Below are 26,986 nucleotides of genomic sequence, written 5' to 3' on the forward strand. Positions count from 1 at the left end.
GGTGATGGTGGCCTCGTAGAATGAGTTTGGGAGTGTTCCTCCCTCTGCAATATTTTGGAAGAGTTTGAGAAGGATAGGTGTTAGCTCTTCTCTAAATGTTTGATAGAATTCACCTGTGAAGCCATCTGGTCCTGGGCTTTTGTTTGTTGGAAGGTTTTTAATCACAGTTTCAATTTCAGTGCTTGTGATTGGTCTGTTCATATTTTCTATTTCTTCCTGGTTCAGTCTCGGCAGTTTGTGCCTTTCTAAGAATCTGTCCATTTCTTCCAGGTTGTCCATTTTATTGGCATAGAGTTGCTTGTAGTAATCTCTCATGATCTTTTGTATTTCTGCAGTGTCAGTGGTTACTTCTCCTTTTTCATTTCTAATTCTATTGATCTGAGTCTTCTCCCTTTTTCTCTTGATGAGTCTGGCTAATGGTTTATCAATTTTGTTTATCTTCTCAAAGAACCAGCTTTTAGTTTCATTGATTTTTGCTATTGTTTCCTTCATTTCTTTTTCATTTATTTCTGACCTGATCTTTATAATTTCTTTCCTTCTGCTGGCTTTGGGGTTTTTTTGTTCTTCTTTCTCTAATTGCTTTAGGTGCAAGGTTAGGTTGTTTATTCGAGATGTTTCCTGTTTCTTGAGGTAGGCTTGTATTGCTATAAACTTCCCTCTTAGCACTGCTTTTGCTGCGTCCCATAGGTTTTGGGTCGTCGTATCTCCATTGTCATTTGTTTCTAGGTATTTTTTGATTTCCCCTTTGATTTCTTCAGTGATCACTTCGTTATTAAGTAATGTATTGTGTAGCCTCCATGTGTTTGTATTTTTTACAGGTCTTTTCCTGTAATTGATATCTAGTCTCATAGCGTTGTGGTCAGAAAAGATACTTGATACTATTTCAATTTTCTTAAATTTACCAAGGCTTGATTTGTGACCCAAGATATGATCTATCCTGGAGAATGTTCCATGAGCACTTGAGAAAAATGTGTATTCTGTTGTTTTTGGATGGAATGTCCTATAAATATCAATTAAGTCTATCTTGTTTAATGTATCATTTAAAGCTTGTGTTTCCTTATTTATTTTCATTTTGGATGATCTGTCCATTGGTGAGAGTGGGGTGTTAAAGTCCCCTACTATGATTGTGTTGCTGTCGATGTCCCCTTTTATGGCTGTTAGTATTTGCCTTATGTATTGAGGTGCTCCTATGTTGGGTGCATAAATATTTACAATTGTTATACCTTCCTCTTGTATCGATCCCTTGATCATTATATAGTGTCCTTCTTTGTCTCTTGTAATAGTCTTTATTTTAAAGTCTATTTTGTCTGATATGAGAATTGCTACTCCAGCTTTCTTTTGATTTCCATTTGCATGGAATATCTTTTTCCATCCCCTCACTTTCAGTCTATATGTGTCTCTAGGTCTGAAGTGGGTCTCTTGTAGACAGCATATATATGGGTCTTGTTTTTGTATCCATTCAGCCAGCCTGTGTCTTTTGGTGGGAGCATTTAATCCATTTACATTCAAGGTAATTATCGATATGTATGTTCCTATTCCCATTTTCTTAAATGTTTTGGGTTTGTTATTGTAGGTGTTTTCCTTCTCTTGTGTTTCTTGCCTAGAGAAGTTCCTTTAGCATTTGTTGTAAAGCTGGTTTGGTGGTGCTGAACTCTCTCAGCTTTTGCTTGTCTGTAAAGGTTTTAATTTCTCCATCGAATCTGAATGAGATCCTTGCTGGGTAGTGTAATCTTGGTTGCAGGTTTTTCTCCTTCATCACTTTAAGTATATCCTGCCACTCCCTTCTGGCTTGCAGAGTTTCTGCTGAAAGATCAGATGTTAACCTTATGGGGATTCCCTTGTGTGTTATTTGTTTTTTTTCCCTTGCTGCCTTTAATATGTTTTCCTTATATTTAATTTTTGACAGTTTGATTAATATGTGTCTTGGTGTGTTTCTCCTTGGGTTTATCCTGTATGGGACTCTCTGTGCTTCCAGGACTTGATTAACTATTTCCTTTCCCATATTAGGGAAGTTTTCAACTATAATCTCTTCAAATATCTTCTCAGTCCCTTTCTTTTTCTCTTCTTCTTCTGGGACCCCTATAATTCGAATGTTGGCACGTTTAATGTTGTCCCAGAGGTCTCTGAGACTGTCCTCAGTTCTTTTCATTCTTTTTTCTTTATCCTGCTCTGCAGTAGTTATTTCCACCATTTTATCTTCCAGGTCACTTATCCTTTCTTCTGCCTCAGTTATTCTGCTATTGATCCCATCTAGAGTATTTTTAATTTCATTTATTGTGGTTTTCATCATTGCTTGGTTCCTCTTTAGTTCTTCTACGTCCTTGTTAAATGTTTCTTGCATTTTGTCTATTCTATTTCCAAGATTTTGGATCATCCTTACTATCATTATTCTGAATTCTTTTTCAGGTAGACTACCTATTTCCTCTTCATTTGTTAAGTCTGGTATGTTCTGACCCTGCTCCTTCATCTGCTGTGTGTTTTTCTGTCGTCTCATTTTGCTTATCTTACTGTGTTTGGGGTCTCCTTTTCACAGGCTGCAGGTTCGTAGTTCCTGTTGTTTTTGGTATCTGTCCCCAGTGGCTAAGGTTGGTTCAGTGGGTTGTGTAGGCTTCCTGGTGGAGGGAACTAGTGCCTGAGCTCTGGTGGATGAGGTTGGCTCTTGTCTTTCTGGTGGGCACGTCCACGTCTGGTGGTGTATTTTGGGGTGTCTGTGGCCTTATTATGATTTTAGGCAGCCTCTCTGCTAATGGATGGGGCTGTGTTCCTGTCTTGCTAGTTGTTTGGCATAGGGTGTCCAGCACTGTAGCTTGTTGGTCGTTGAGTGAAGCTGGGTCTTGATGTTGAGATGGAGATCTCTGAGAGATTTTTGCCTTTTGGTATTACGTGAAGCTGGGAGGTCTCTTGTGGACCAGTGTCCTGAAGTTGGCTCTCCCACCTCAGAGGCACGGCCCTGATGCCTGGCTGGAGCACCAAGAGCCTTTCGTCCACACGGCAAATAGATAATTGATTTCAGTGCAGATGTGGTTCATGGCATTACGAAGCTGCAAATTCTTAATTATGCAGGAAAGTTGAGCCTGCGCCAGTGGGAGGGAGCCGTGAAGGAGGAAAGGTTTCCACACACTAGGAAGCCCCTTCGCAGGCGGAGACTGTGGGTGGCGGAGGGGGTAAGCTTCGGAGCCACGGAGGAGAGCACAGCAACAGGGGTGCGGAGGGCAAAGCGGAGAGATTCCCGCACAGAGGCTCGGCGCCAAGCAAGCAGCACTCACCAGCCCGAGAGGCTTGTCTGCTCCCCAATTTCTGTTTTTATATTTTCTGATGCTGTTGTGTGTATCAGCATACAGTGAGTCCCTGACCCCTGCCAGATGCAGAAGCCACAGAGCCAACGCCGACACCCTGCTTATTCTTGTATTAAGTTAATAAGTTAATCAGTGAATGTTAAACCTGCATAGTTCTTTAGAGCTGCTTCTGCCCCTTCTTGCAGATGAGCACACGAACCCAGAGAGCTGATTACCCCCGGTCGCACAGCTAGAGAGCCCAGGATGGCTTCTTGCTCAGTGCCATACTCCGTGAAAATTATTGCAGAGACGGGCCAGGTGAGCATGGGTCAAGTCTCTAGGATATTTCCTTCTACCACCCAGCCATCCACACTCCTCACCCCACTTTCTCATTCAGAACAGCAATACCCAGACCAGAATATAATGGTCTTGGGTACAGGAGTACAGATTTAAAGCAAAACTCGAAGTCAGCACCGTGTCACTTGTGCTGCGCTTCTTTAAACATTCCTGCTCTATTTTGTGGACGGCGAGCCCACAAGGAGCTTTGGGACAAGGTTACGGGTCCTCTAATGCGGATACAGCCACAAGTCTCACGGGTCTTTAGAGTCTCTTTAGAGGTAGAAATCCATGATCAAACTTAATAAAGAGGCACAACAATAATTAACAAATTTGTAAAGTAAAGCCAATGTTCAGACTAATATTTCACTGATCCTTTTCCCTCACACAACACACTCCCAAATTATCCACGTTGGGGGCAGGTGGAAGAGCTAACAAAGGAATTACCCAGCATTAATAGTAAGATGGTAAAGCTGCTGTTGCTTGCTTTGGGGAAGCACCTTCTCGATGTGCGATAAGGATGTGGGGAACTGTCTGCCATGTTGGAAGTTAAGTGTGGATGCTCTCTCCTGCCTTGGTAGACCTTGATGAGCCTGGTGGTGCTGCCTGGCTGGAATCCAGAGTGTTTCAGAGGGACAGTTGTAATGTGTTTCCCGTGGGCGTGTAGCGCAAGAGGCAGCTTCTCTGCACTGAAGCAGTCTCTCCCTCTCTCACCTGCAGGCGGGGGGACCTTGACAACTTGGAGGCTAAAAGAACCCCACATAGCACCAGGGCTGAGGGGGTCTCCCTTAGGCCTGTGGCAGTGGGCCACCCAGCCCAGACAGCCGCTGCAGGCTGTTGTCCTAGGTAGGACCGGAGCAAGGATACCCACCTTCCACCTTTGAATCTGGGCGATTATGTAAGGTGTTCGTTGCAACTCTAGCTGTGCAATAGAGTACAAAGAGCTCTCCGCCCATTCCTCCTAAACCTCATCCTCAGGGTCCTGTTCTGGACCTTTTCTCTTCCTATATGAAAACCTCTCCCTGGGCTATAGTCAATCTAAATACTTCCTGAGATGGTTATGAGGATTAAATGAGAAAATGTACTAAAAGTGCTTTTCACAGTGCCACGTATGTAGTAAGTACTAGATGCGTGTTAGCAATGATTATTATTATTATCGTTATTGTTTTTATTAGCCATTCTGTGGTTTCACGTGACGTTGATGGCATATTTTTCTACCGTTCAGACCTCTTCTAGGAGTGCTAGACCCAAATATCCCACCCCCTGCTGGAGGACATTTTCACGTCCTAAGTAGATGTACTTAGGTTTTTAAACCTCGTCACGCTCAGAACGGAATGCGTTTCTAGTCCCTGTTGCACACTCATAGTCTGTTCTCCTAGGCTCTATGAATGGCACCACCATCAGTCAGGAGCTGGGCCGTAACCTGGCAGCTGCCACCAGGTCCTCCTAGTATCTTTCAAATCCACCCTGTCTGCCTCCTGCCTCAGTGATGACAGGTGCTGAGTTTGCGTCATTCCATTATTTCTCCTGCTGCCGGTGTGCTCTCCAGTCTGTGCTCGCAGCAGCCGGTGTCGTCTTTATATAATGCAGTTTGGTCATGTCATGTCCCTACTCTCAATCTTCCATTCACTCTGCATAGACTTCAGGAAAACCCAAATGCGAGCCTGTGACGCTCCTAACGTAACATCTCCTTTCTCACCACTTTCCCTTCACACACGCTGAGCCCTGGCTCCGCTGAACTGTGTTGAACAGCCCAGTTTCTTTTGCCTTCATGTCTCTGCACGTGTTGTCCCTCTGCCTGCTGCACACCTCCCTCCTTTTCCATAAGGTAGAAGGATGTCATTCTCCTTGTCCTTCAAGATGCCACCTGGGTGTCTGCTCTTTTTGGAAGCCTTCACTAAGCCTCAGGCTGACTACAGAGTTTATATTCTACAGGAGTGTCATTTCTCTCTTTTCCACTAGGTGTGAGTTCCCGAGGGCAGTAGAATAGGTCTTTAATCTTTGTGGCTACAATGCTTAACTGGCATACAGTGGGTGTCCATCACGTGTTTGCTGAATATGAGAAAGGCCCAGAATTAGAATAAATATCTTTGGTTTTATAGCTTCTCATCATCAAGATTCAGGGCAAGTTATTTTTTTCTGAGCTGCAGTTTTTTCACCTGTAAAGTGGGGATTAATGATGCCCCCTAATGTTGTGAGGGTTAAATGAAAAGTGAATGCTGCAAAGTCTCCAGTAAACCGTGTAGCACTGTACCTGAGTCGTTATTATAATAAATGCAAACCCACGTTTCCCGTGCATGTACACATTTCCATTCATGCACGTAATGTGTGCCTGTTACATGCATCCATGTGTCTGTTGGTGCACCTTCATGGTTACATGGAAAAGCAGCTTCCAAACATACCTTTCTCTAGATCCTCCCCTCTTTAAGAGGCCAGCTCAAATAGGCGGATAGGTAATCACTTTAGATAACTTAGTCCAGGTTTAGTAGTAGTGTCCCCCATTGTCCTTCCGTGAGTGCGTCACGTCCACGCACACAAACAGTGCAGATTTATAGAGCCCTGAATGGGTGTTAGAGTCCGTTACCATTTTTATTACAGCTGTGATTGTACTTTTCTACTCAAGCGGTAACGTCGAAAGCACTTCCTGGTGGGCTTTGTTTTATTTTCACATAGGTCACTTGCAGCAGTTACTGAACGTGTGGTTTTCCCCATTTTGCATGTGAACAAACCCAGGCACAGGAGGTTCCTTTAACAAGCTGCCCCCTTTCCGGTGCTGCAGCTGCGTGGAGATCAGAGCCCCTTCTCCTGTCTCCTTTCTTTTCCCGCAGGTCGGTGTGGGAAGTTTGCGCAGAATAGCTGATAGGTAAAACCAACCAGAGCCCATCAAGGCGTAAACTGACCAGTGCTGATTTATAACGCTTTGAGTTGCCACAGTTATTTCTGCGCTTCGGGCCTGCCCTAAATGTGGAATCCACTCTTCTAACCTCAGTAGCGGGGGAAATTCCTGGGTTTTCGGTTCCCGGGAGGGTAATTGCCTGTCCTTCCGCAGTGCGCGGTTGCCAGCTGCCTGGCCGCCCCAGGGCTTTGAAGGGGGGGCGCTCCGGGGCGCCTTCCCTCCGCAGTGCCCGCAGCCCCTCGCCCACCTCCTCGACCTCCTGCCTCTCGTTCTGCTTGAAAAAGCCAGGTGGCGCCAACCCTCAAGCCAGGCCTGAGCCCAGGGCGCAGAGCTGGGAGGAAGGGTGGGCCGGGCTGGCGCTCCCTCCCTGCACCCTCCGCCCTCCCCTGCGCACCCCTGGAGGGATACGAGGTGTCCTGTGTGCCACATGCAGCTTGGGGAATGGAAGTAATTAACGCCATGAGGTTTCCTGGCTCTTTGCGGTGTTTTCGGTGGGTTTTGATTTGGGGAAGGAGGGCGCGGAGCGCGGCAAGCCGGTTCCAATCTGCCAGCATCCTGTGTCTGCCTGTCTGCGCTGCAGATGACGCGCGGGCCCGTCCTGCGGGGACAGGAGAGGCCCTGGTGTCGTGTGCTGGGCCTACCTGAGATGAGGGACAGAGTCGGTGCAGGTCCCAAAGAGGCAGAACCGGCCGAGCTGTGAAAGGAGGGCTTCCAGCTGCCCTCATAGGACAGCTGAGGGTCTGAATCTATTAGGAAAGGCACACGTTTCAGCTTTCAAACCCCATTTTTTATCCTTGAAATGTTTCCAGTCTTTGAACTGCTTTTATTTAACAGGGAGAAGAGAGAAACTCGATTATGCAATTATATCCATTTACTTGATTTAAACCAAACTACATTGAACAAAAATGTTTGTTGAAACTTAGAAAATAACTGCTTATCTGGTAATGAGAATTTAGCCATCTACACGTGCTGCTGTTTCAAATCACCAAATTTGAAGTTAAGATGAATCCAGTAAAAGTAATTTTTTTGTATTTATTGGAACACTAGGAGCATAGAGTTGGAATTATGGCCTGTAGCAATTTTACGATTTTAATTGAAATGACAGCAACACACATACAAACACACAGAGCTCTCAGCAGTGCTGGTCACGATGAGAGTGTGCTATGAATGCTGCCTTCTGCGGGGCGCCGGTGGTGTGTTTATTCCAGTGTGGACTTCAGTGTTTTTCACACCACGGGTTGCCAGCCATTAGTAACTCAGTAATGTGAGGTTTGACTAGCATTTTTAAAGTAGAATAGAAAATATTAGAAGGATATTAAGGATATTCTTTCATAAGTCTTTTTTCTCGTGTATACATACGTGTGTACTGAGTCACAATGCAAAATGTATTTCTTATCATGGATTACAGTAAAAAGAAGTTTGAAAGCTATGGTTGTAGAAAAATCCAACAAGGTCCCCATCCATGTTACGCTCTTGAGGTTTGGGGTGCAGGGTTGGGGCTCCTGCCACCTCCTGGTGCTCTGCAGTGAACTAGAGGGTATATGCCCCCTTGTAGATCTGACACTGAGCATGACCCTCAGGGAAATGAGATTGGGAGGTGGGTATTCAGTTTTTAAAATCTCAGCACAGTGGGTTCTTTCCTGGTTACAAAAGTAATACTTGATAAGACATCACATCAGGCCTCAGACCCCAGGAAAAAGATTGGCATGGAAGAATGAGATGGAGCCCCAGGCCTCAGAGAGGAAGGTGGCAACAGGAAGATGGGAACAGGACCTCTGCAGCAAAGTCCAAAGCAGAATTCTGCTTATTCAACCTGGGTGTGGAGGGGGGAGGGGCAGCTGGAGTCAGAAGTTTTGGAACGGGGAGTCTTTGTCTTAGCTTATCTTAGCAGGGGCAGGTAGAGTAGTCTTAAGCCAATTTAGGAGCTCAGGGATTGACACGGGGCATGAGGAATGCTTCTGTCCCTCATCTTCCTCTCTGCCCCGGTGTCTAAGGGGAACAGATACTACAAGACTTTGATTAAACCATGTTTACTAGAGGGGTAGGTCTTTTGTTTTAAGAGTCGATGGCTCCCTTTGGCTTTTTCTCCTACTTCCTGGTATAGGAGCCTGTCCTCAGGAATGTCAACCAGGCCTGTCTTTTTTCCACTCCAGGTACTGGGATTTGGTTACCTGAGCCAGATCCAGATTGGGTATGGCCTTCCTTCTCTCTCTTCCCCTGAAAACATGCTGGTCATGGCTTTGACCCTGTCCCACGTGGTCAACCAGAGGGAAAGGAGACGTAGATTTGGACTTTGGGGCAATGGACCTAGCCCAGGCTCCATCTTAGCCTGACCAGACCTCTGCTGAGATGTATGCCATGTTCACTCCTAGTAATCAGGTGGGCATTGGTTCCACTTTCTCTTGTTCCAGAAATGTCTAATTCCCAACTGCAGGGGTTCTCAAACTTTGGGGTGCAGCAGAATCAGCCGGAGGGCTTGTTAAGCTACAGATTGCTTGGCTCTACCACCCCCCAGCTTTGATGCACCCAGGCTGGGGTGCGTTTCTAACACGTTCCCAAGTGATGCCGATGCTGGCCCAGGACCAGACCGTGAGAACCAGTGGTCTGTTTTGAGAAGGGTGTTGGGGGAGAAGGTGACTGGCAGGGCAAGAGGAGAGCCCTCCTGAGATCTTGGCCTTAATGCCACCTTAATTCCATGAACGCTGCCCGCCCCTGCCCCCCAGCCAGTCCCCTGACACTCAAGGCTGTGAGGGGATCAGGTCTGGAGGAGGGTGACTCAGTAACAGCGGCTCTGACTGGTTAGTTTTGGGGCTCTCCACTTTGAGGGGACTCAGGAGAGGAGGGGTCCGGGGCCCCTTACTCTTGGCAGCCACTGAGCACTGTGGTTGCCTGTCCCTGGAGGAGAGCCACGCTCTTGCCGATGGAACTCCTTGTGCTGCGGGGCCTGGGGCACACAAGCTAGAATTCCCAGTCACTTCTGCAGCCAGAGGCAGGATGCAGGGCAGGTTCTGATAATGAAATGCAGTCACCTAGGATTTGAAAGGCAGAAAAGAGGAGGACGCTCTCTTTCCTCAGCTGTGTAGGTGCCCAAGAGGGCTCTGGAAGGCATGAGTGTGGGCAGTGGCCCCACCCCCTGGCCCACCGCCTGGTCCCCAGCTTAGAGGGTATGGGGGCTCTCACGGCTGCTCCCCCAGCCCTTCCATGTGATAGCTTGTATTAAATCCCTCTGAGCTTGAAAGATCTGGAGTGTTTTCCGTTTCCTGTATTGAACCCTGACTGACACAGGGAGAGGACAGTGTGGGCACAGAGTATGGCGTGGACCCTGCAGCTGGTGAGGTGACCGTCCTGGGCGGGGGGACCTTTGCGGGTGATGAGCCAGGGCCAGGAGAGCTTGCCTGCTGTCCTGAAACCCGCAGCTGGTTCTGCCTCTCTCACCACAAAGCCTCCCTTCTACCAGCTTCCCTCTCTGGATTTTGCAACAAAGCAGGAAAACCAGCACTTTTTTGGAGAGTGTAGGCACACGTTTTCGCTAGGGCTCCGTGACCGTCTGCTCTGCCCATTTTGTTACTTGATTGAATGTTGTCCTGTCCTGCGCCTTAATTTCTGGACATTCACTCCCCAGTGAGCCTTTACCCTAGTTAAGGGAAGAGTGAGTTTTCGGTTTCCAGCCCGAGACTGAACAGCAAGTGACTTGAGCAAATCAGCCTGGCTCAGTGTGAACGCAGTGCTGGACGGGCGCTGCCGTCCCTGGCCACAGTGGCGGACTCCCGGGCCACCTCCTCCGTCTGCCTTGCTGCCTGGCCCCACCTTAATGCCCTGAACTGCAGCTCTTATTGCGGAGCTGATTCTCTGGCTCAGCGGTTCTTCCTGAGCAGAGACAAGACTGAATATGTGTCCCTTACTGATTGTCGTCCAGAAGGACTGGCTTGCTCTGGGAACGGTCTCACTGCTCTCGGCACGGTACCCTCCCTGCAGGAGGAGACGTCTGCTGCACTTGGGTGTGACCATGTGCACTTGCTCTGGCCAGTGAAGTGGGAGTGGAAATGACTGCCCGTGGTCTGCCCTTGGTCTTTAGTCCCTCTTGCTACGCGCCAGCAACGATGTAGACAGAGGCCGTGCTGCAGCCTGGCCCCTCAGTGATGGCGACGTGGAGCCTGGCCACAGGAACCCAGGAGGGACCTGGCGCTGAAACTTCAGGAAAATATTAATTCTGTATTAGTTTATTGGTTTCTGTGAAGTGGTTGGGACTTCAGAGGCCTAATACGTTGCACCTCTCACCCCAGCCAGGGTTTAGTCCAGAAGGGCCGGTGGTTCTTCCAAATGCACCAATGGGCTAGGTCAGGAAGGGGTGCAGGGAGGTACTCCACAGGCTGTCCTGTCCCCTGAAAACTTCGGGGGAGGGAAATAGGAGAGGTTTCTGAAGGGATTTCATTACTGTAGAATTGTATCACTCTCCATATCTGAAAGAATTTGCCAGAAATAGAAATATTAGGAGAGGCCAGAAAAACGTTAATTCTTGTCTCATTTTCATTCTTTCATATTTGAAAGCCTAAGGAGGCCATTCAAGTGATGGATCAAGGCATTAAATAAAACTTCAAGCAACGGTAATCCTAACCGATAGAGCAGCGGCTCTATAGTAGGTGAACTGTGGCCTGAACCTTAACAGGGCAGACTTTCTGCCAGGACTCCGAGGGCCTGGCTCCTCGTAACTGATGGCCGGTGCTCCCAGCACAGGGCTCTGCTCTGGCTGCCGAGCCTGGGGAGATGGCGTTGTTTTGAAACCCAGTGCTCTTGATGAAGCAGTTCCTGGCCCTGAAATGTGCGGGAAAATACCTAAAAGTGCCACGAAAAACTGGTCTGTTGAAAAGCCTTTCCAGGGTTGATTTTTAAATAATAGATTTGTTTTATTTGACACTTTGGTAAATGCTTTAATAAAACGTAATGAGGTCAAAGAAATGGTAGTGTGTTTTATGTCCTGCAGCCTGGAATATCTGAACTCTGTGCTTGCAAACGACCATCATTAGTAGTGAAAATTTTGTTGCACAATTTTTCATGGACTGTTCTGGAGTGTCAGACTTCAAGGCGCTATCACAGAATTGGCAAGGTTCAAGGGATTTTTACTGACTTAATAACATTTTTCTTTATTGTCTCCATAATCACCTGCTTCATGAACTGTGGCTAGAGCAGATGTTGCAACTGGTAATTTTCTTAGAACCCAAGTGCCATTATGTTTTTCCATCTTTTGATTTCCATCATTTCTGGGAATTGTTAGTAGATGGAATAAAAAGAATACATTATAAACAATTCAAAACACTGAAAACAAAATTCCTTGGACCTTTTACAGCTACCACACATGCAAATAAATGTGGCTTTGCATTCCAATGGCATTTGAGTGGGGATTACATTTTCCTCATTAACCTCTTTCTTAACCAAACAGTATTGTTTTTCAAGTCTCTTTTATTGAAATCAAGTTTGACATTTTAAATTAATTCGCACTGACTCAGTTCAAGTGAAGAAGCAGAATGTCTTCTTTTGATCCCAGTCATTTGTGCAGTCCTGGCTGAACTGTGCCAAAGTAGGAAGGCCTCCTGGTTTACCATGAAATCAGGAGGTTGGTTGTATTGCTTGCAAAATCAAAACATTAGGGTTCTAAGTATGTTTTTTCCTGTCCTACTAAGGAAAGAGGTGGAAAAAGTAATCACGGATGCACACCTGAGATCTGAAGTGCTTGCTTTCCAATGGCAAACTATTTATAAAGTGAATGTACGTACTTCTAATTGAAGGAACAGCCAATCTGTCTTCCATTGGTCATAACCAGTAATTCCTCTGCTAATATGTGGACCTTAATTTGAAACAGTGGGAGTCTTCTCTTTTCTCCAGGAAAGTCAACAGAGTTGTTTAGAAAGACTGCACAATTTCGGTAGGAGGAGAAATATAACTTAAGATTTTTAAAAACTTCTGTAAACACTTATGCATGTATCTGCAGTTCTTGCCCTGATACAGAACAAAAGTATACATCGTTTTCATTGTTGATATTTGGCAGTAGATGGTGAAATATTTGTGTGTATTTGGGTATGTCTAAGTAAAATGAAAGAGATGTTAAAATAACTCTCGGTCTGAGTTACATGCACCAATTTTAGGAAACCCTGTAGCAGTTGCCTTCACTCTGCTGTTAGCTCTGTCTTGTTTTGTCAAGATTTCTTTTTCATTCCACCATCTTGTCATGCATTATTTTCAACTCCTGTAATCCTAGCTCAATGTGGCATGAGTTAGAGTTGGAAAGAGAAGCAACACTAGTTTTCTTAGTGTCCACAGTTTCAAAACACACCCTTTCATGTTATTTGACACCATTTTCTACATGTGCTTTCTTTAGAAAGTGGAAAAATACATTATTGAGAGTTTGTCAGATGATACCATATTGCAAAATGTTTGCAAAACTGAATTATTGACAAAATGCATGTGATTCCAAAAGGGCCTGCTTGATTGAAAGCAGTTGCAGTATTTCAGCATGACAATATTGCTCATCCTTTCTGTTGTCTTTCTGTTTTTAGATTCTACAGAGCATACCTCTGCACTTCTACTGTCCGCAGATAGCAGTTTCTACACAGCTAACTTGGAACAGGTTAGAGCTAGACTCTACAGCTTCTATTCCTGGAGTAAGCATTCAGGAAAACTGCTCTCCTCTGGTCATCTCTAGTTCATAGGAGGCTGAATTCCCCTGCATGCCTCTAGTGTCTAACACCACCTACCTGGCGTAATCATGCTTGTGCAATCCCAGCGTGTGCTGTGGTCGCCAAGATGCAGCTGTGCCCTCAGTAGGTCCTTTGAAAAGATGCTCCTTCAGAATTGACTTGCTGTTCACGCCTCAGCATCCCAGCTTGGCTGACACTTAGCCTACTTCTGCGAATGACACCAAAATCAGTTCTGCCACTAACTAGAAACAAGGCCGTTTCCATTGTGAAAGAGTAATAGCCTCATGAAAAGTTGCATTTGCATCCTTGGTGATAATAATTAACAATTAGAATTTTTTAAAAAATTCTAAAGCCTAAGTATGTAATGTATGCGATGTATGGTGAGAGAGAATTTTTCAAAAATATAATGTATTTGACATGTCAGTTGCCTTTTGACTAACACAGAATTAGCATCCTGAAAATTGATCAAAGAAGGAGAAAAAAGTTTTGCTTTATTTTTTCATTTGCAGTACATTTCCTTTGTCAAACTGCTCTCTTAACTAGTAAGGAAAACCATCCACAGCAGTTAGCTCATCTGTATTTGGAATTTCAGAAAAACTACTGTCCCCAACTATTTTCTGAACTTTTCAAAGGACTTTTTGCTGTCTAGCTTCATCTTGTTTAAAGATGTTAGAGCTCTGTTGAGATTGATATCAACAATCAGAAAGTAATATCATGGTCTGGTTGTCATTGTCCTGTGTAGACATGCTAGAACTGGATTGCCTGTGTTAAAACTTAATGGATTAGGGAAGAGAAGCATTCGGACTCTCAGTGATGGGGGCCTCAGCTATCCCGGCATCCGCCAGATGTCTCATTTTCTAAACTCGGAGCCTCTGATGAATTCACGATTTACCTCATCAGTTAGTGCTCCCAACCCCGGCTGCACGTTAGAATAATCCCAGACTTCTTTTTAAAAACATGGATAGGCGGGCTCCACCCATTCTAATTAAGGCGGAATCTCTCAGGGTAGGGCCCCAGACATTTGCTTGCTTGTTTTTAAGTGCCCCCGCCCCCTAGTGATTCCAGCCTGCAGCCAGGTTGAGAATCGCTAACCCACATGATAATTTCATCTTTCAGAAGGGAGAGGAAGTGATGAAGAGGATTAACACCCTGCTTCTAATTCTGGCCAACTCAGAGGCTCTGCACGGAAAATCAGGAGTGACAGGAATCCTGGAAGAGGGCCACCTGGCCATCAGAAAATTCCAGAGGGATGTGGTCACTGCCAGACATACAGTCGGTTAGTTTGAGTTTTAAAATATCTCAGGAAATTATAAAAGCTTGACTTTGACCCCCTGGTCTGAGATTCCAAAAAGAAGCAGGGGAGAGTCCTCAAAATGAACTTCTGATGCTACAATTGTAAATGGTCCAAAGCAAGGGCAGGTTGGAGGGGGTGGGGAGGAGAAGAAGAAAAGGGAAGGAGGTAGCCAAAAAGATTTACTATCTTTGTGCAGGAAGCTGTTTGTTGAGGTCAGATATATTTTTAAATGGTGTATGTAAAGTGTGAAAGATGATCTGGAAAAACAAGCATGGATACAAAAAAACTGCCAAGAACATGTGAGAAAAGAGTCAGAAAGACTAAATCCAGAAGGAGGCTAACATTCCCAGTGATGAAGAGGGCTGTTTGAAACAAAAGCAAGTGTAGAATCCATGCACGGCTGGGGTGGCGCTTCGTCCATGTGATGTCAGCAGTAAAGATACAAGGAGACCACTCCCTCAGACTCTGTGTTGCACTGTAGACTAGAGAGGATGGGACAGAGTTTGGTTAAGAGGGCTTGAAGAATAAGATCACTTAGGAGCAATGCTTGCTGTCCTAATTAAGTTCAAACGTTGGTCTGGAAATAACCGAAATATTAATAGAATTTTCAGATGAAATTGCTTTAATCATTAAAAATATGAAGATTGTAAGATGTGCCTGAGGACTGTTCCACATTTTTTTTTAAGAGGAAAGTAGAAAACGTCTTTGAACTATAGACTCAGAGACCTGCTGATTCTTCAGTTCAAAAATTCTAGAATTCACTTTAAAATGCAGTTTGAATGCAAGACTGCCACGTTAAATTATACCTATGACATAGTTAACAAAGAGAGCAGAGACAAGGAATCATAACCTTTGAAATAACCTAATTCAAATTCAGAAAGTCATAACCCTTGAGAATTCGATAAAAGCTAAATACACTCTTGGAATAGTTAAATAATACAGTGGTAACTGACCACTCCAGAACTTAGTGGCTTAAAGCAGCTACTATTAATTTGCTCACAATTCTGTTTTCCTGGGCCCAGCTGGCTGGTTTCATCCAGGACCCCTCAGGAAGCTTCAGTCATCCTTAGCTTAACTGAGACTGGATGGTCCAGGACACCCTCAGCCACACGCCCAACGGTTGTTGCTGGCTGCCACCTGGGCCGCAGCTCTCCAGCAGGGGTGCCAGGGCTTGTTTACATGGTGGGCAGCCTTCCAGGAGAACGAGGGCAGAAGCAGCAAGGTCAAGGCTGAGAAGTCACATAACATCACTTCTGCGTCATCCTGTTGGTCAGGGCAAGTTGCAAGGCCATCCCATGCCCAGGGACAGGGAATCGCATGATACCTTTAGATGAGAGTTGTCGCTGCTGGTGTGTCTGATCTACCGCACCTCTCCCCAGAGAAAGGCCTCGACACTAAGGCACACGAAAGAGTTTGATTTCAGGGGAGTCATGGACCCTTCCAACCCAGGTTAAGAGTCTTTATTCTAACCATTGGCATATTTAAGCAAGGAAATTGAGGTCCAAAGACACTAAGGACTGTTTGTTGAGTATACAAGCATAGAAGAGTGGGCTGCCACACAGGTGTTACAGCTCCCAATCCTGTGCTGTTTTCATCATGCCCAATTAATAATCACCTCATTATTACCGGAAGTGGATTTTAGCAATTTCCAAAGGCAACTTTTGACAACCAAATCTGGACAACAATTTAACTCAGATGTATACAGTAAAATATAAGTATTTTATTTGATTTGCATATTCTACACATACATCCAGATAGGAAAGTAGACTGGTTAAAATAAGTAGACTAGTTGCAGCCCCAGCTTTCTGAACTCGCAAGATGCATTTTCCCTTTGTCAATTAGCTAGTCATCAGTGGAGCCATGAAAATATCTAGTTCCCTAAAGTTAGTCTTTTTTAAAAGCATAACTCACTGTGCTTTTTATTTTAATAAAGAATTATACTCGGTTTTTCAAAACTTTCATCAAGCTGGTATATTCAACCTAAAATTATGAAAACAAATCAGTGTCTGCAGTCAGCCATTAGGTAGTTATTCATCCTCTTGCTCCTATCTTTGTCATCTGGGGCACTATTCTAGCTTACAGTGATCGTGCCTACCTGGGCTAGTAAACTGGCCATCAGTGGGTTCCCAGAGCTGTGTGCTGTTGTCCCCTTATCCACTCCTTTTATTTTATTTTGTTTTAGAGATTGGAGTTTGTTTATTTATTTATTTGTTTTTGGCTGTGTTGGGTCTTCGTTTCTGTGCGAGGGCTTTCTCTAGTTGCGGCGAGCTGGGGCCACTCTTCATCGCGGTGCGCGGGCCTCTCACTATCGCAGCCTCTCTTGTTGCGGAGCACAGGCTCCAGACGCGCAGGCTCAGTAGTTGTGGCTCACGGGCCCAGTTGCTCCGTGGAATGTGGGATCTTCCCAGACCAGGGCCCAAACCCGTGCGCCCCGCATTGGCAGGCAGACTCAACCACTGCGCCACCAGGGAAGCCCTCCCCTCCTTTTATTTTATGGTTACTCCATGCCCGTGTTCAGACCTGGAGCAACGTAGACTGCTGTGGACACGAATGTCGTATTGTCCTGAGTAATGAAATGAGATCCAGGCAGCACCCCATGACCAAGAAGGCAGGCATTACCGTAGGTGTGTGATGGCTGCCGGACTCTGGCCGTAAGTGTATTGAGCCACACTCTGGAACTGAAACGAGGGGGTCCCTTGAAGTGACTTCTTTGTTTCTTTTTTTAAGAAGGTCCAAAGACGTGAATGAAGACATATCAGTAACCAAACATGGTGGTATCAAGCCTAATTAGGAATAGAAAATCATTTCTAAAATCTGTGTCTGTTCATTTTCCTTACTTCATTTGTTTTTGTTTCGCCCTCATCTGTGATTCATTTGCCTTTCGTCATCTTCCACAATGGCTTCTGCGAGAATATCCATCTCGAAACCTACAGCATGGCTTGCACCCACTTCAAACATTGTTTAAAATCTCATTTATTATTTTGTACTGTGGTCTCACTTAAAAGCCAGGTTACTGAGACTGCAGAGCACGTACCTTTAATTCCCAGGGTGAGAGGGAGGATGAGAGGGAGAGGGAGAGGGAGCAGGCCCGAGAGTGTGCCGGGGTGGGGGGCGAGCTAGAACTGTGAGACGCTCCACAGCAGACACGCCAGGAAAACAGAATTCAGAAGCCTTACAGGCAACTGAAGTCTCCAGACAGAAGAAAACTGGAAACTGCCCAAACCTGGGCTCCATAGAGTATCGAAATGTGATGAAGACCAGGACTGGTATTTTTTTTTTTTCCAACCAGAGGTTAGTTACTTAACGACCACATTCCCAGGATTACAAGGATTTGCCTGAATAGCCAAGGGAACACTTATCTGCAGTAGAATTAGTAAAATGAAGAGATGGGATTCTATGTGAGCCGCCTGTTACAGGAGACTATTTAGAACTTGAAATTAACACTGGGAATAATCATATTAAATTGATAGGAGCAGATGAAAGCTATATTAAGTCGGGATTATGTTTTGCTAATTATCTTAAATTTTCAGATACTAAAATCCAGGTGTTTGGGGGAGCCACTAGGGTTTAGCATCATTCCTTTAAAGAAAAACAAAAACAAGACCATGTGGGGAGCATCGCAGGCCAGGAGCTTAATCATATTCATTCAGCTCACTTCCTTGCTCCATGCCCAAATAGAAAATAGGCACCTACAGTGGAAGACTGCTTCCGGGCGGGCTGTGCTGCCTCGGACGAGGGCTGGGGGGGCAGCGTTCCGTAGGCAGGGGGATGCTCTGCTGAAGCACCTCCACCCAACACGGTGCAGAAACATTTTGTGAACAGAGGGAAAGCACAGTGATAGCGATTGAACTCACTAATGGTGGAGGTCCTCATACACGTGAAAAATTAGACAGGATGTTCTGCTGAAGGCCCCCAGTGGCTCTGCAACCTTTAGAGAGCTGGGGGGAAGTGAGGATGGCTTTGCATGTCGAGCTGGAGGTTCAGCTGCAATAAATGTAACTTGGTGGTGCAACTACGGTTCTGTTTCCAACCCTCGTTCACTCACTTCAAGACGTGTCTCGGTTTCTGGTGTCACACGCAGATTCCGGGGAGGCTTCCGCAGAGCCGAGGCACTGGAGGGACTCGTCTGATCCTCCGTAGTGTCTGTGTGCTCGGGGGACACTGTGTTGCCCATCAGCCTGGGCTGTCCCTGCTCATAAATGCAACCCTGTGAGGTCCCTTCAGCTCCATCTGCCTGCCCTCAGCTCCTGTGCCTCTTTCTGCCACTTCCCCACCACTCCTGGGCACTCAGCAATTGTTCTTCTGCTCGTGCACTCACTGGGGCCTGGGGATTTTGTGAGGCTAAGACCTGGGGTGGCCAAGACACGGCACAGAGCCATATTTGTCCCTCTTCCAAATTCTTGCCATTCTTAGGGCTGTACCAGGAAGCGCGGTACAAGTTTCCCCGTCTGAGATCTGTGAAGGTTTTGACCATTCCCCAAGAACAGCGAGCAGGGCCTTTCTCAGAAACGCATCACTGCCTGCCTCTCCAGCTGGCCTCCCTTGCTGCTTCTCCCAGCCTGAGGGATCTTTTTATGGGCCTAAGGGCAGAAAAGGCTTGCTTTCAATGTCTCCTCTGCCACTGAGTGAGTTTTGTTTTGTTTTAATTGTGGTAAAATACACATAACATAAAATTCATCATTTTAACCAATTTTAAGTGGCATTAAGTACATTATGATTGTTGTGTGACCATCACTGCTCTCCATTTCCAGAACTTTTTCATCTTCCCAAACAGAAACTCTGTCCCCGTTAAACACTAACTCCCCATTCCCCACCCCCAGCCCCTGGGAATCGCCATTCTGCTTCCTGTTGCTATGAATTTGACTAGTCTAAGTACGTCATACAAGTGGAACTGTACAATATGTGTCCTTTTGTGTCTGGCTTATTTCACTCAGCATAATGTCTTCAGTGTTCATCCGTGTCGTAGCCTGTGTCAGACTGTCTTTCCTTTTTAAGGCTGAATAATATTCTGTTGTATGGATGGACCACATTTGTGCGACGATGGACATTTTGGTTGTTTCCGCCTTTTGGCTATCATGAATAATTCTGCTGTGAACACTGTTGTACAAGTATCTATTTGGGTCCCTGCTTTCAATTTTTGGAGGGGTCTATACCCAGAAGTAGAATTGCTGGGTCATGTGGTAATTCTAACTTTAATTTTTGAAGAACTGCTATATTGTTTTCCAGAGTGGCTGAATGCACAGGGTTCCAGTTTCTCCATATCCTTGCCTGTCAGTGAGTTCTAACAGAGGTGCTCTTGGAACTTGGGGTCAGCCCTTCCTTGTCCTGCAGGATTTTCCCCACTCTTTAGCATCCCTGGCCTCACCCACTATTTTCAGGTGATGGAATAATGTCCCCGGTTGTTGTGAAAAACACCTACCCCCCAACTAGTATACAGCGCCTTTCAAATATCCCCTAAGGGGTGAGAAGAAGCTGCATAGTTAGAACCCCTGGTGTGATGCCTGAAAGCTTTGTCTCTGGAAACTCAGAATCCTGGAAGAGGCTCTTTTTTCTCTCTTGCTGTCACATCGCTTCCTTGATTCAATTAGTAGAGAATGACCTAATTTAATTGAAAGGAAGGGACAGGAGGAGGAGGGAGGAAGGAGATGACTATTTCAAAATATTCACTCACTACACAAGGATTTCTCATCTTGTTTACTTCCTTTTCTTGAATAACTACAAATGTTTGTGATCTTTATTTTCTTGTCTAACCAATTTAGATTTTCCAAAAGGCCCTAGACTTGGCATACAACATGTCCTTCAAAAAAGCATGTGAACTGTATTAACACAATGAATGCAGTGATAAGTATCACTCCTGTGTGTCTCTCCTTACTTTAACATGCTCTGTTATACTACTTCACTTTGACACCATGTGGGTGGGTTTTCCACCCATCAAGCAATTCTGCAACACCAGCTGGGTTCCTACACTCTAACTCAATTCTGATACTGCCTAGCTGGAGAGAACATCAGATCCCACAGGTTAAGGGCTCAGTCCTGCAAGATTGCCCCCTCCACTTCAGATGCCAGTCATAAGTGCAGGTTGTCACCTGTGCTTTTGACAAACCAGTCATAAATCGGAGGTGCCCACGACCCCCTCCTCGAGTTCAGTTAATTTGCTGGAGTGGCTCACAGGACTCAGAGAAGGATTTTACTTAACTAGATTTGGTAATCTAGCATAAAAGGATATAACTCAGGAGCAACCAGTGGAAGAGGTGTGTAGGGCAAGGCCTGGGGAGGGCAAGGAGCTTCCATCCCTCAGAGTGAACCCTCTCCCAGCACGTCCACGTGTCCCTCAACTCAGCAGCTCTCCCAGCACCCTTCTTGGGGTTTTTTGGAGGCCCCACTACATAGGCACGATTGATTAAATCACTGACCGCTGGTGATTGATTCGACCCCCAGCCCCTCTCATAAATCACAATATCACACTGCTCTTTGCTGGGACGTGATACTGGTCTAGTGACTCGTCTCTACTTGTAGCTTACCCACAGACAAGTGATCTGCAGGCAGCTGTGACCTGTCAAATCTGTTGACATCTCATGACCACAGGTAACTCCAGGGACTTTGAATTAAATGATCATTAAGTGTCATCCCTTAAAAACAGTGTAATTGTAGACCGTGACCAGTAAATAATCATAAGAATTCACATATCATGTGGAGGAGCTACTAGATATTCTAAAATGTAAAGAACTTCTGACTCTTGTTCCTCTTCATTTAAACTTTATGTTTTTATCTTATACTTCATGTTTTTATTTTCCTACTTTCTAATGTTCAAGTGACCTGCTTCCTTAAGTGGTTAAGGGCTTTGAAGTCAGAGACCTGGCCACTTTCAGACCAAGGGATTTACTCTCTGAGTCTGCCTCCTCATCCACAAATCTCTGGATTTACGCAGGGTTCAGTTCCTTAAAACTGGTAACTTTTTTTTTAATTAAAAATATTTTGTCCTTTATTTTTTTAAATTGAGGTATAATTTATGTATAGCATTGTATTAGTTTCATATAGTGGTTCAATATTTGTATATATTGCAAAATGATCACCACAATAAGTTTAGTTAACATTCATCAGCACCATACATAGTTACAAATTTTTTTATATTTAACTATAGTTGATTTACAATATTGTGTTAGTTTCAGGTGTACAGCTTCAGATTCTTTTCCATTATAAGTTATTACAAGATACTGAATATAGTTCCCTGCGCTATAGAGTAGATCCTTGTTGTTTATGTATTTTATATAGAGTAATGTGTAGAATTCTATATCCAGCAAAAATTATACCTCAAAAGTACAGGAGAAATATTTTCTCAGACAAACAAAAACAGCTGACTCTGCAAGAAATGTTAAAAGAAGTTCTTCTGGGAGAAGGAATATGATAAGGTACAACTTAGATTTATATAAAGAAAGGAAGAGCATTAAATAAGGAATTATGTAAGGTAAAATCAAATATTCTTTTTATTTTTCTTCTCTTTTCTGTTATGGTTTGTCTGTTGAATATAGTTCCATGTGCTATACAGTAGGACCTCATTGTTTATCCATCCTGTATCTACTAGTTTGCATCTACCAACCCCAAACTCCCGCTGCATCCCTCCCTCACCCTCCCTTCCCCTTGGCAGCCACAAGTCTGTTCTCTATGTCTTTGAGTCTGTCTCTGTTTCATAGATAAGTTCATTTGTGTCATATTTTAGATTCCACGTATAAGTGATATCATATGGTATTTGTCTTTCTCTTTCTAACTTCACTTAGTATAATAATCTCTCGGTCCATCTGTGTTGCTGCAAATGGCATTATTTCATTCTTTTTTTATGGTTGAGTAGTATTCCATTGTATATATGCACCACATCTTCTTTATCCATTCATCTGTTGATGGACATTTAGGTCATTTCCATGTCGTGGCTATTGTGAATAGTGCTGCTGTGAACACTAGGGTGCGTGTATCTTTTTGAGTTATAGTTTTGTCCAGATATATGCCCATGAGTGGGATTGCTGGATCATATGGTAATTCTGTTTTTAGTTCTGAGGAACCTCCATACTGTTCTCCATAGTGGCTGTATCAGCTTACATTCCCACCAACAGTGCAGGAGGGTCCCCTTTTCTCCACACCCTCTCCAGCATTTATTATTAGTAGACTTTTTAATAATGGCCATCCTGACCATTGTGTGAGGTGATACCTCATTGTAGTTTTGATTTGCATTTCTCTAATAATTAGTGATGTTGAGCATCTTTTCATGTGTCTATTGGCCATCTGAATGTCTGTAATTAAATAATCCTTAGATTAAAATAATTTTCTTCTAAGGAAAAAAGACAAAGCAAAAGATGCATTCCAGTGGAGAGAAAAAATGTTAGCTATGCCTCCCTACCTTGGGGTATGACGTGAACATGAGCAGTTAGGCAACAGTCTAAGTGAAAATACGTAACAGTTGAGTTTATAAATCTTTTTTAATTTATAAAATAAATTTTGAAGTCACTAACAATGCCAGGTGGAGTCACAGGTGACGTTAGCCCAGCCCCATTATTCTAGAGCTTCCTTACAAGAGTCCTTGCCTGCAAAGTCCCTGCACCAAGACATTCCTTAACTTGGGGACCTTGCTCTGTATTGTTTACGGGCAGTTACTGAGAGAGGAGCTGGGCATCCCTGTCCAGTTGAACCTCCATTTGGCTCCTTTATTCTTTGGATAAACTTTCACTTCTTTATCTGTGGGATCCTGAGTTATTAAACAACGTTTCTTACTCCTGGCTTCATCTAAAATTACAGAATAAGTAGTTCCTGAGGAAGCACAGGAATCCATAGAGCTTACTTGCAGTCTATCAGGATAACCTTGGTGTCAACAGACAGGTGGCAACTGTCTGAGAAAACCCTGACTCCTGTCAGGGCTTCGGAAGGACCAGCGAGAAAATCAAAATATTTCTGCAAATGTTATTAAATGTGCTAACCTGAAATTACTGCTTATTTATTTTCAAAGGTTGAACATTTCTTGGTGATTCCCCCACTCAAAATTTCACGTGCATGGGAATCAGATCTAAGGCTAACTTCAAAAGGCTGTTGTGAGGATTAATTGAGGCAGTGTATGTAACCTGCCTTGCCTAATGCCTAGAACTAAATAACCATCCAATAAAAAGCTCTAAAATTGTGATGGTGAAGATAACGGTGCCAATAATTCTAACACTGATGTAATTTTTTTTTTTAATTTACTTATTTTATTTTTGACTGCGTTGGGTCTTTGTTGTTGCGCGCGGGCTTTCTCTAGTTGTGGCGAGCGGGGGTTACTCTTCGTTGTGGTGCGCGGGCTTCTTATTGCAGTGGCTTCTCTTGTTGTGGAGCATGGGCTCTAGGTGCACGGGCTTCAGTAGTTGTGGCTTGCGGGCTCTAGAGCACAGGCTCAGTAGTTGTGGCGCACGGGTTTAGTTGCTCCGCGGCATGTGGGATCTTCCCGGACCAGGGCTCGAAGCCGTGTCCCCTGCATTAGCAGGCAGATTTTTAACCACTGCGCCACCAGGGAAGCCCCCCACTGATGTAATTTTTACAAAGTTGGTTCAAATCGGTAAATACTCAGAAATTCAAGTTTTAACAGACATGTTTGTTTTTCTAAATCACACACCTAACCTAAACTGTCTGCTGTGACGTCGTCATTACCAGCAGGATGTGTTCAGAGTACCCAGCCCAACACCCAGAAGCCTTTAGGATTCAGCTACCGTGAACCCCCCCGACTGAGTCAGGAACCCCCTGATGGCCTCCTCCAACTCTCACCCCTCCGCTGCTGCCCAGACATATCGGAGTCCTCCGTGGTCCGGGGCCCCTGCTGATCCCTGCCCCGTGGCCGTCACGCACAGAGCGCCCTTTCCCTTTCTCTCTCTGCCCAGTAAGCACTCTGCCTCATTCTCGGGATCAATCCCAGGATCTGTTGAGAGCCCTCCTGTCCCTGCCTGCAGGTAGCTCAGCCTCTTCCTCACGGGCATCCCTCCTCTATCGTATAGAAACTTCTCTCTCATCTCGTCTAGCTAGGTGGCTGCAAAATTTGTTGCCCAAATAAGGACACTTTTGCAAACAATAGGGAGGTTTTAATTAGTTCATTGGGACTACAGGTGTAAAGGGGGCTGCTCTAGGCTAGGAGCATGTGTGGTCATCTTACCATTGACACTATTTCGTGCATGCATGTATTGAATCATTATGTTGTACATCTGAAACTAGTACAGTGTTTTTTAAATTTAATTTTTATTTTATATTGGAGTATAGTTGATTTACAATGTTGTGTTAGTTTCAGGTGTACAGCAAAGTGATTCGGTTATACATATACATATATCCATTCTTTTTCAGATTCTTTCCCCATATAGGTTATTACAGAATATTGAGTAGAGTTCCCTGTGCTATACAGTAGGTTCTTATTGATTATCTGTCTTATATATAGTAGTGTGTATATGTTAATCCTAAAATCCTAATTTATCCCTCCCCCCACCAGCCTTTCCCCTTTGGTAACCATAAGTTTTGTTTTCGAAGTTTGTTAGTCCATTTCTGTTTTGTAAATAAGCTCATTTGTATTATTTTTTTTAATTCCATATATAAGTGATACCATATTTGTCTTTCTCTGTCTGACTTCACTTAGTATGACAATCTCTAGGTCCATCCATGTTGCTTCAAATGGCATTATTTCATTCTTTTTTTTATGGCTGAGTAATATTCCATTGTATATATGTGCCACATCTTCTTTATCCATTCATTTGTCGATGGACACTTAGGTTGCTTCCATGTCCTGGCTATTGTAAATAGAGCTGCAGTGAACATTGTGGTACATGACTCTTTGTAAATTACAGTTTTCTCAGCATATATGCCCAGTAGTGGGATTGCTGGGTCATATGGTAGTTCTATTTTTAGTTTTTTAAGGAACTTCCATACTGTTCTCCATAGTGGCTGTATCAATTTACATTCCCACCAACAGTGCAAGAGGGTTCCCTTTTCTCCACACCCTTTCCAGCATTTACTGTTTGTAGACTTATTGATGATGGCCATTCTGACTGCTGTGAGGTGATACCTCATTGTAGTTTTGATTTGCATTTCACTAATGGTAAGTTATGTTGAGCATCCTTTCATATGTTTGTTGGCAATCTGTATATCTTCTTTGGAGAAATGTCTCTTTAGGTGTTCTGCCCATTTTTGGATTGGGTTGTTTGTTTTCTTGATATTGAGCTGCATGAGCTGCGTGTATACTTTGGAGATTAGTCCTTTGTCAGTTGCTTTGTTTACAAATATTTTCTCCCATTCTGAGGGTTGTCTCTTCATCTTGTTTATGGTTTCCTTTGCTATGCAAAAGCTTTTAAGTTTCATTAGGTCCCATTTGTTTATTTTTGTTTTTATTTCCATTTCTCTAGGAGGTGGGTCAAAAAGGATCTTGCTGTGATTTATGTCATAGAGTGTTCTGCCTATGTTTTCCTCTAAGAGTTTTATAGTGTGTGGCCTTACATTTAGGTCTTTAATCCATTTTGAGTTTATTTTTGTGTATGGTGTTAGGAAGTGTTCTAATTTCATTCTTTCACATGTAGCTGTCCAGTTTTCCCATCACCACTTATTGAAGAGGCTGTCTTTTCTCCATTGTATACTCTTGCCTCCTTTATCAAAGATAAGGTGACCATATGTGCATGGGTTTATCTCTGGGCTTTCTATCCTGTTCCTTTGATCTGTATTTCTGTTTTTGTGCCAGTACCATACTGTCTTGATTACTATAGCTTTGTAGTATAGTCTGAAGTCAGGGAGCCTGATTCCTCCAGTTCCGTGTTTCTTTCTCAAGATTGCTTTGGCTATTCTGGGTCTTTTGTGTTTCCATAGAAATTGTGAAATTTTTTGTTCTAGTTCTGTGAAAAATGCCATTGGTAGTTTGATAGGGATTGCACAGAATCTGTAGATTGCTTTGGGTAGTAGAGTCATTTTCACAGTGTTGATTCTTCCAATCCAAGAACATGGTATATCTCTCCATCTGTTTGTATCATCTTTAATTTCTTTCATCAGTGTCTTATAGTTTTCTGCATACAGGTCTTTCGTCTCCTTAGGTAGGTTTATTCCTAGGTATTTGATTATTTTTGTTGCAATGGTAAATGGGGGTGTTTCCTTAATTTCTCTTTCAGATTTTTCATCATTAGTGTATAGGAATGCAAGAGATTTCTGTACATTAATTTTGTATCCTGCTTGCTACTCTACCAAATTCATTGATTAGCTCTAGTAGTTTTCTGGTAGTATCTTTAGGATTCTCTGTGTGTAGTGTCATGTTATCTGCAAACAGTGACAGTTTTACTTCTTTTCCTATTTGGATTCCTTTTATTTCTTTTTCTTTTCTGATTGCTGTGACTAAAACTTCAAAACTATGTTGAATAATAGTGGTGAGAGTGGGCAGCCTTGTGTTGTTCCTGATCTTAGAGGAAATGGTTTTGGTTTTTCACCATTGAGAATGGTGTTTGTCATATATGGCCTTACTGTG

The 26,986-nt window shown here is 44.1% G+C and overlaps 1 protein-coding gene across 17 annotated transcripts in view; it reads left to right on the plus strand.

Annotated features, from left to right (window-relative positions):
* The window catches only part of LOC309664075 (uncharacterized protein), a 106,104-nt gene that overhangs the window by 29,774 nt on the left and 49,344 nt on the right, over window positions 1-26,986 (plus strand). For 13 of the 17 annotated variants that reach the window (XR_014265562.1, XR_014265563.1, XR_014265564.1 and 10 more), the window contains exons 3-5: window positions 3,482-3,593; window positions 13,059-13,163; window positions 14,316-14,475. Coding sequence is in view for 10 of the 17 variants with exons in the window: in XM_082469072.1 (XP_082325198.1) it covers window positions 3,540-3,593; window positions 13,059-13,163; window positions 14,316-14,475 (319 nt within the window). In the remaining 7 variants the exon portion in view is untranslated. The other 4 variants (XR_014265566.1, XM_082469074.1, XR_014265567.1 and 1 more) reach the window with 4 other exon arrangements.

The sequence above is a fragment of the Balaenoptera physalus genome (genome assembly GCF_965194825.1).
Source record: "Balaenoptera physalus genome assembly, chromosome: 7".
NCBI classification, from domain to species: Eukaryota; Metazoa; Chordata; class Mammalia; order Artiodactyla; family Balaenopteridae; genus Balaenoptera; species Balaenoptera physalus.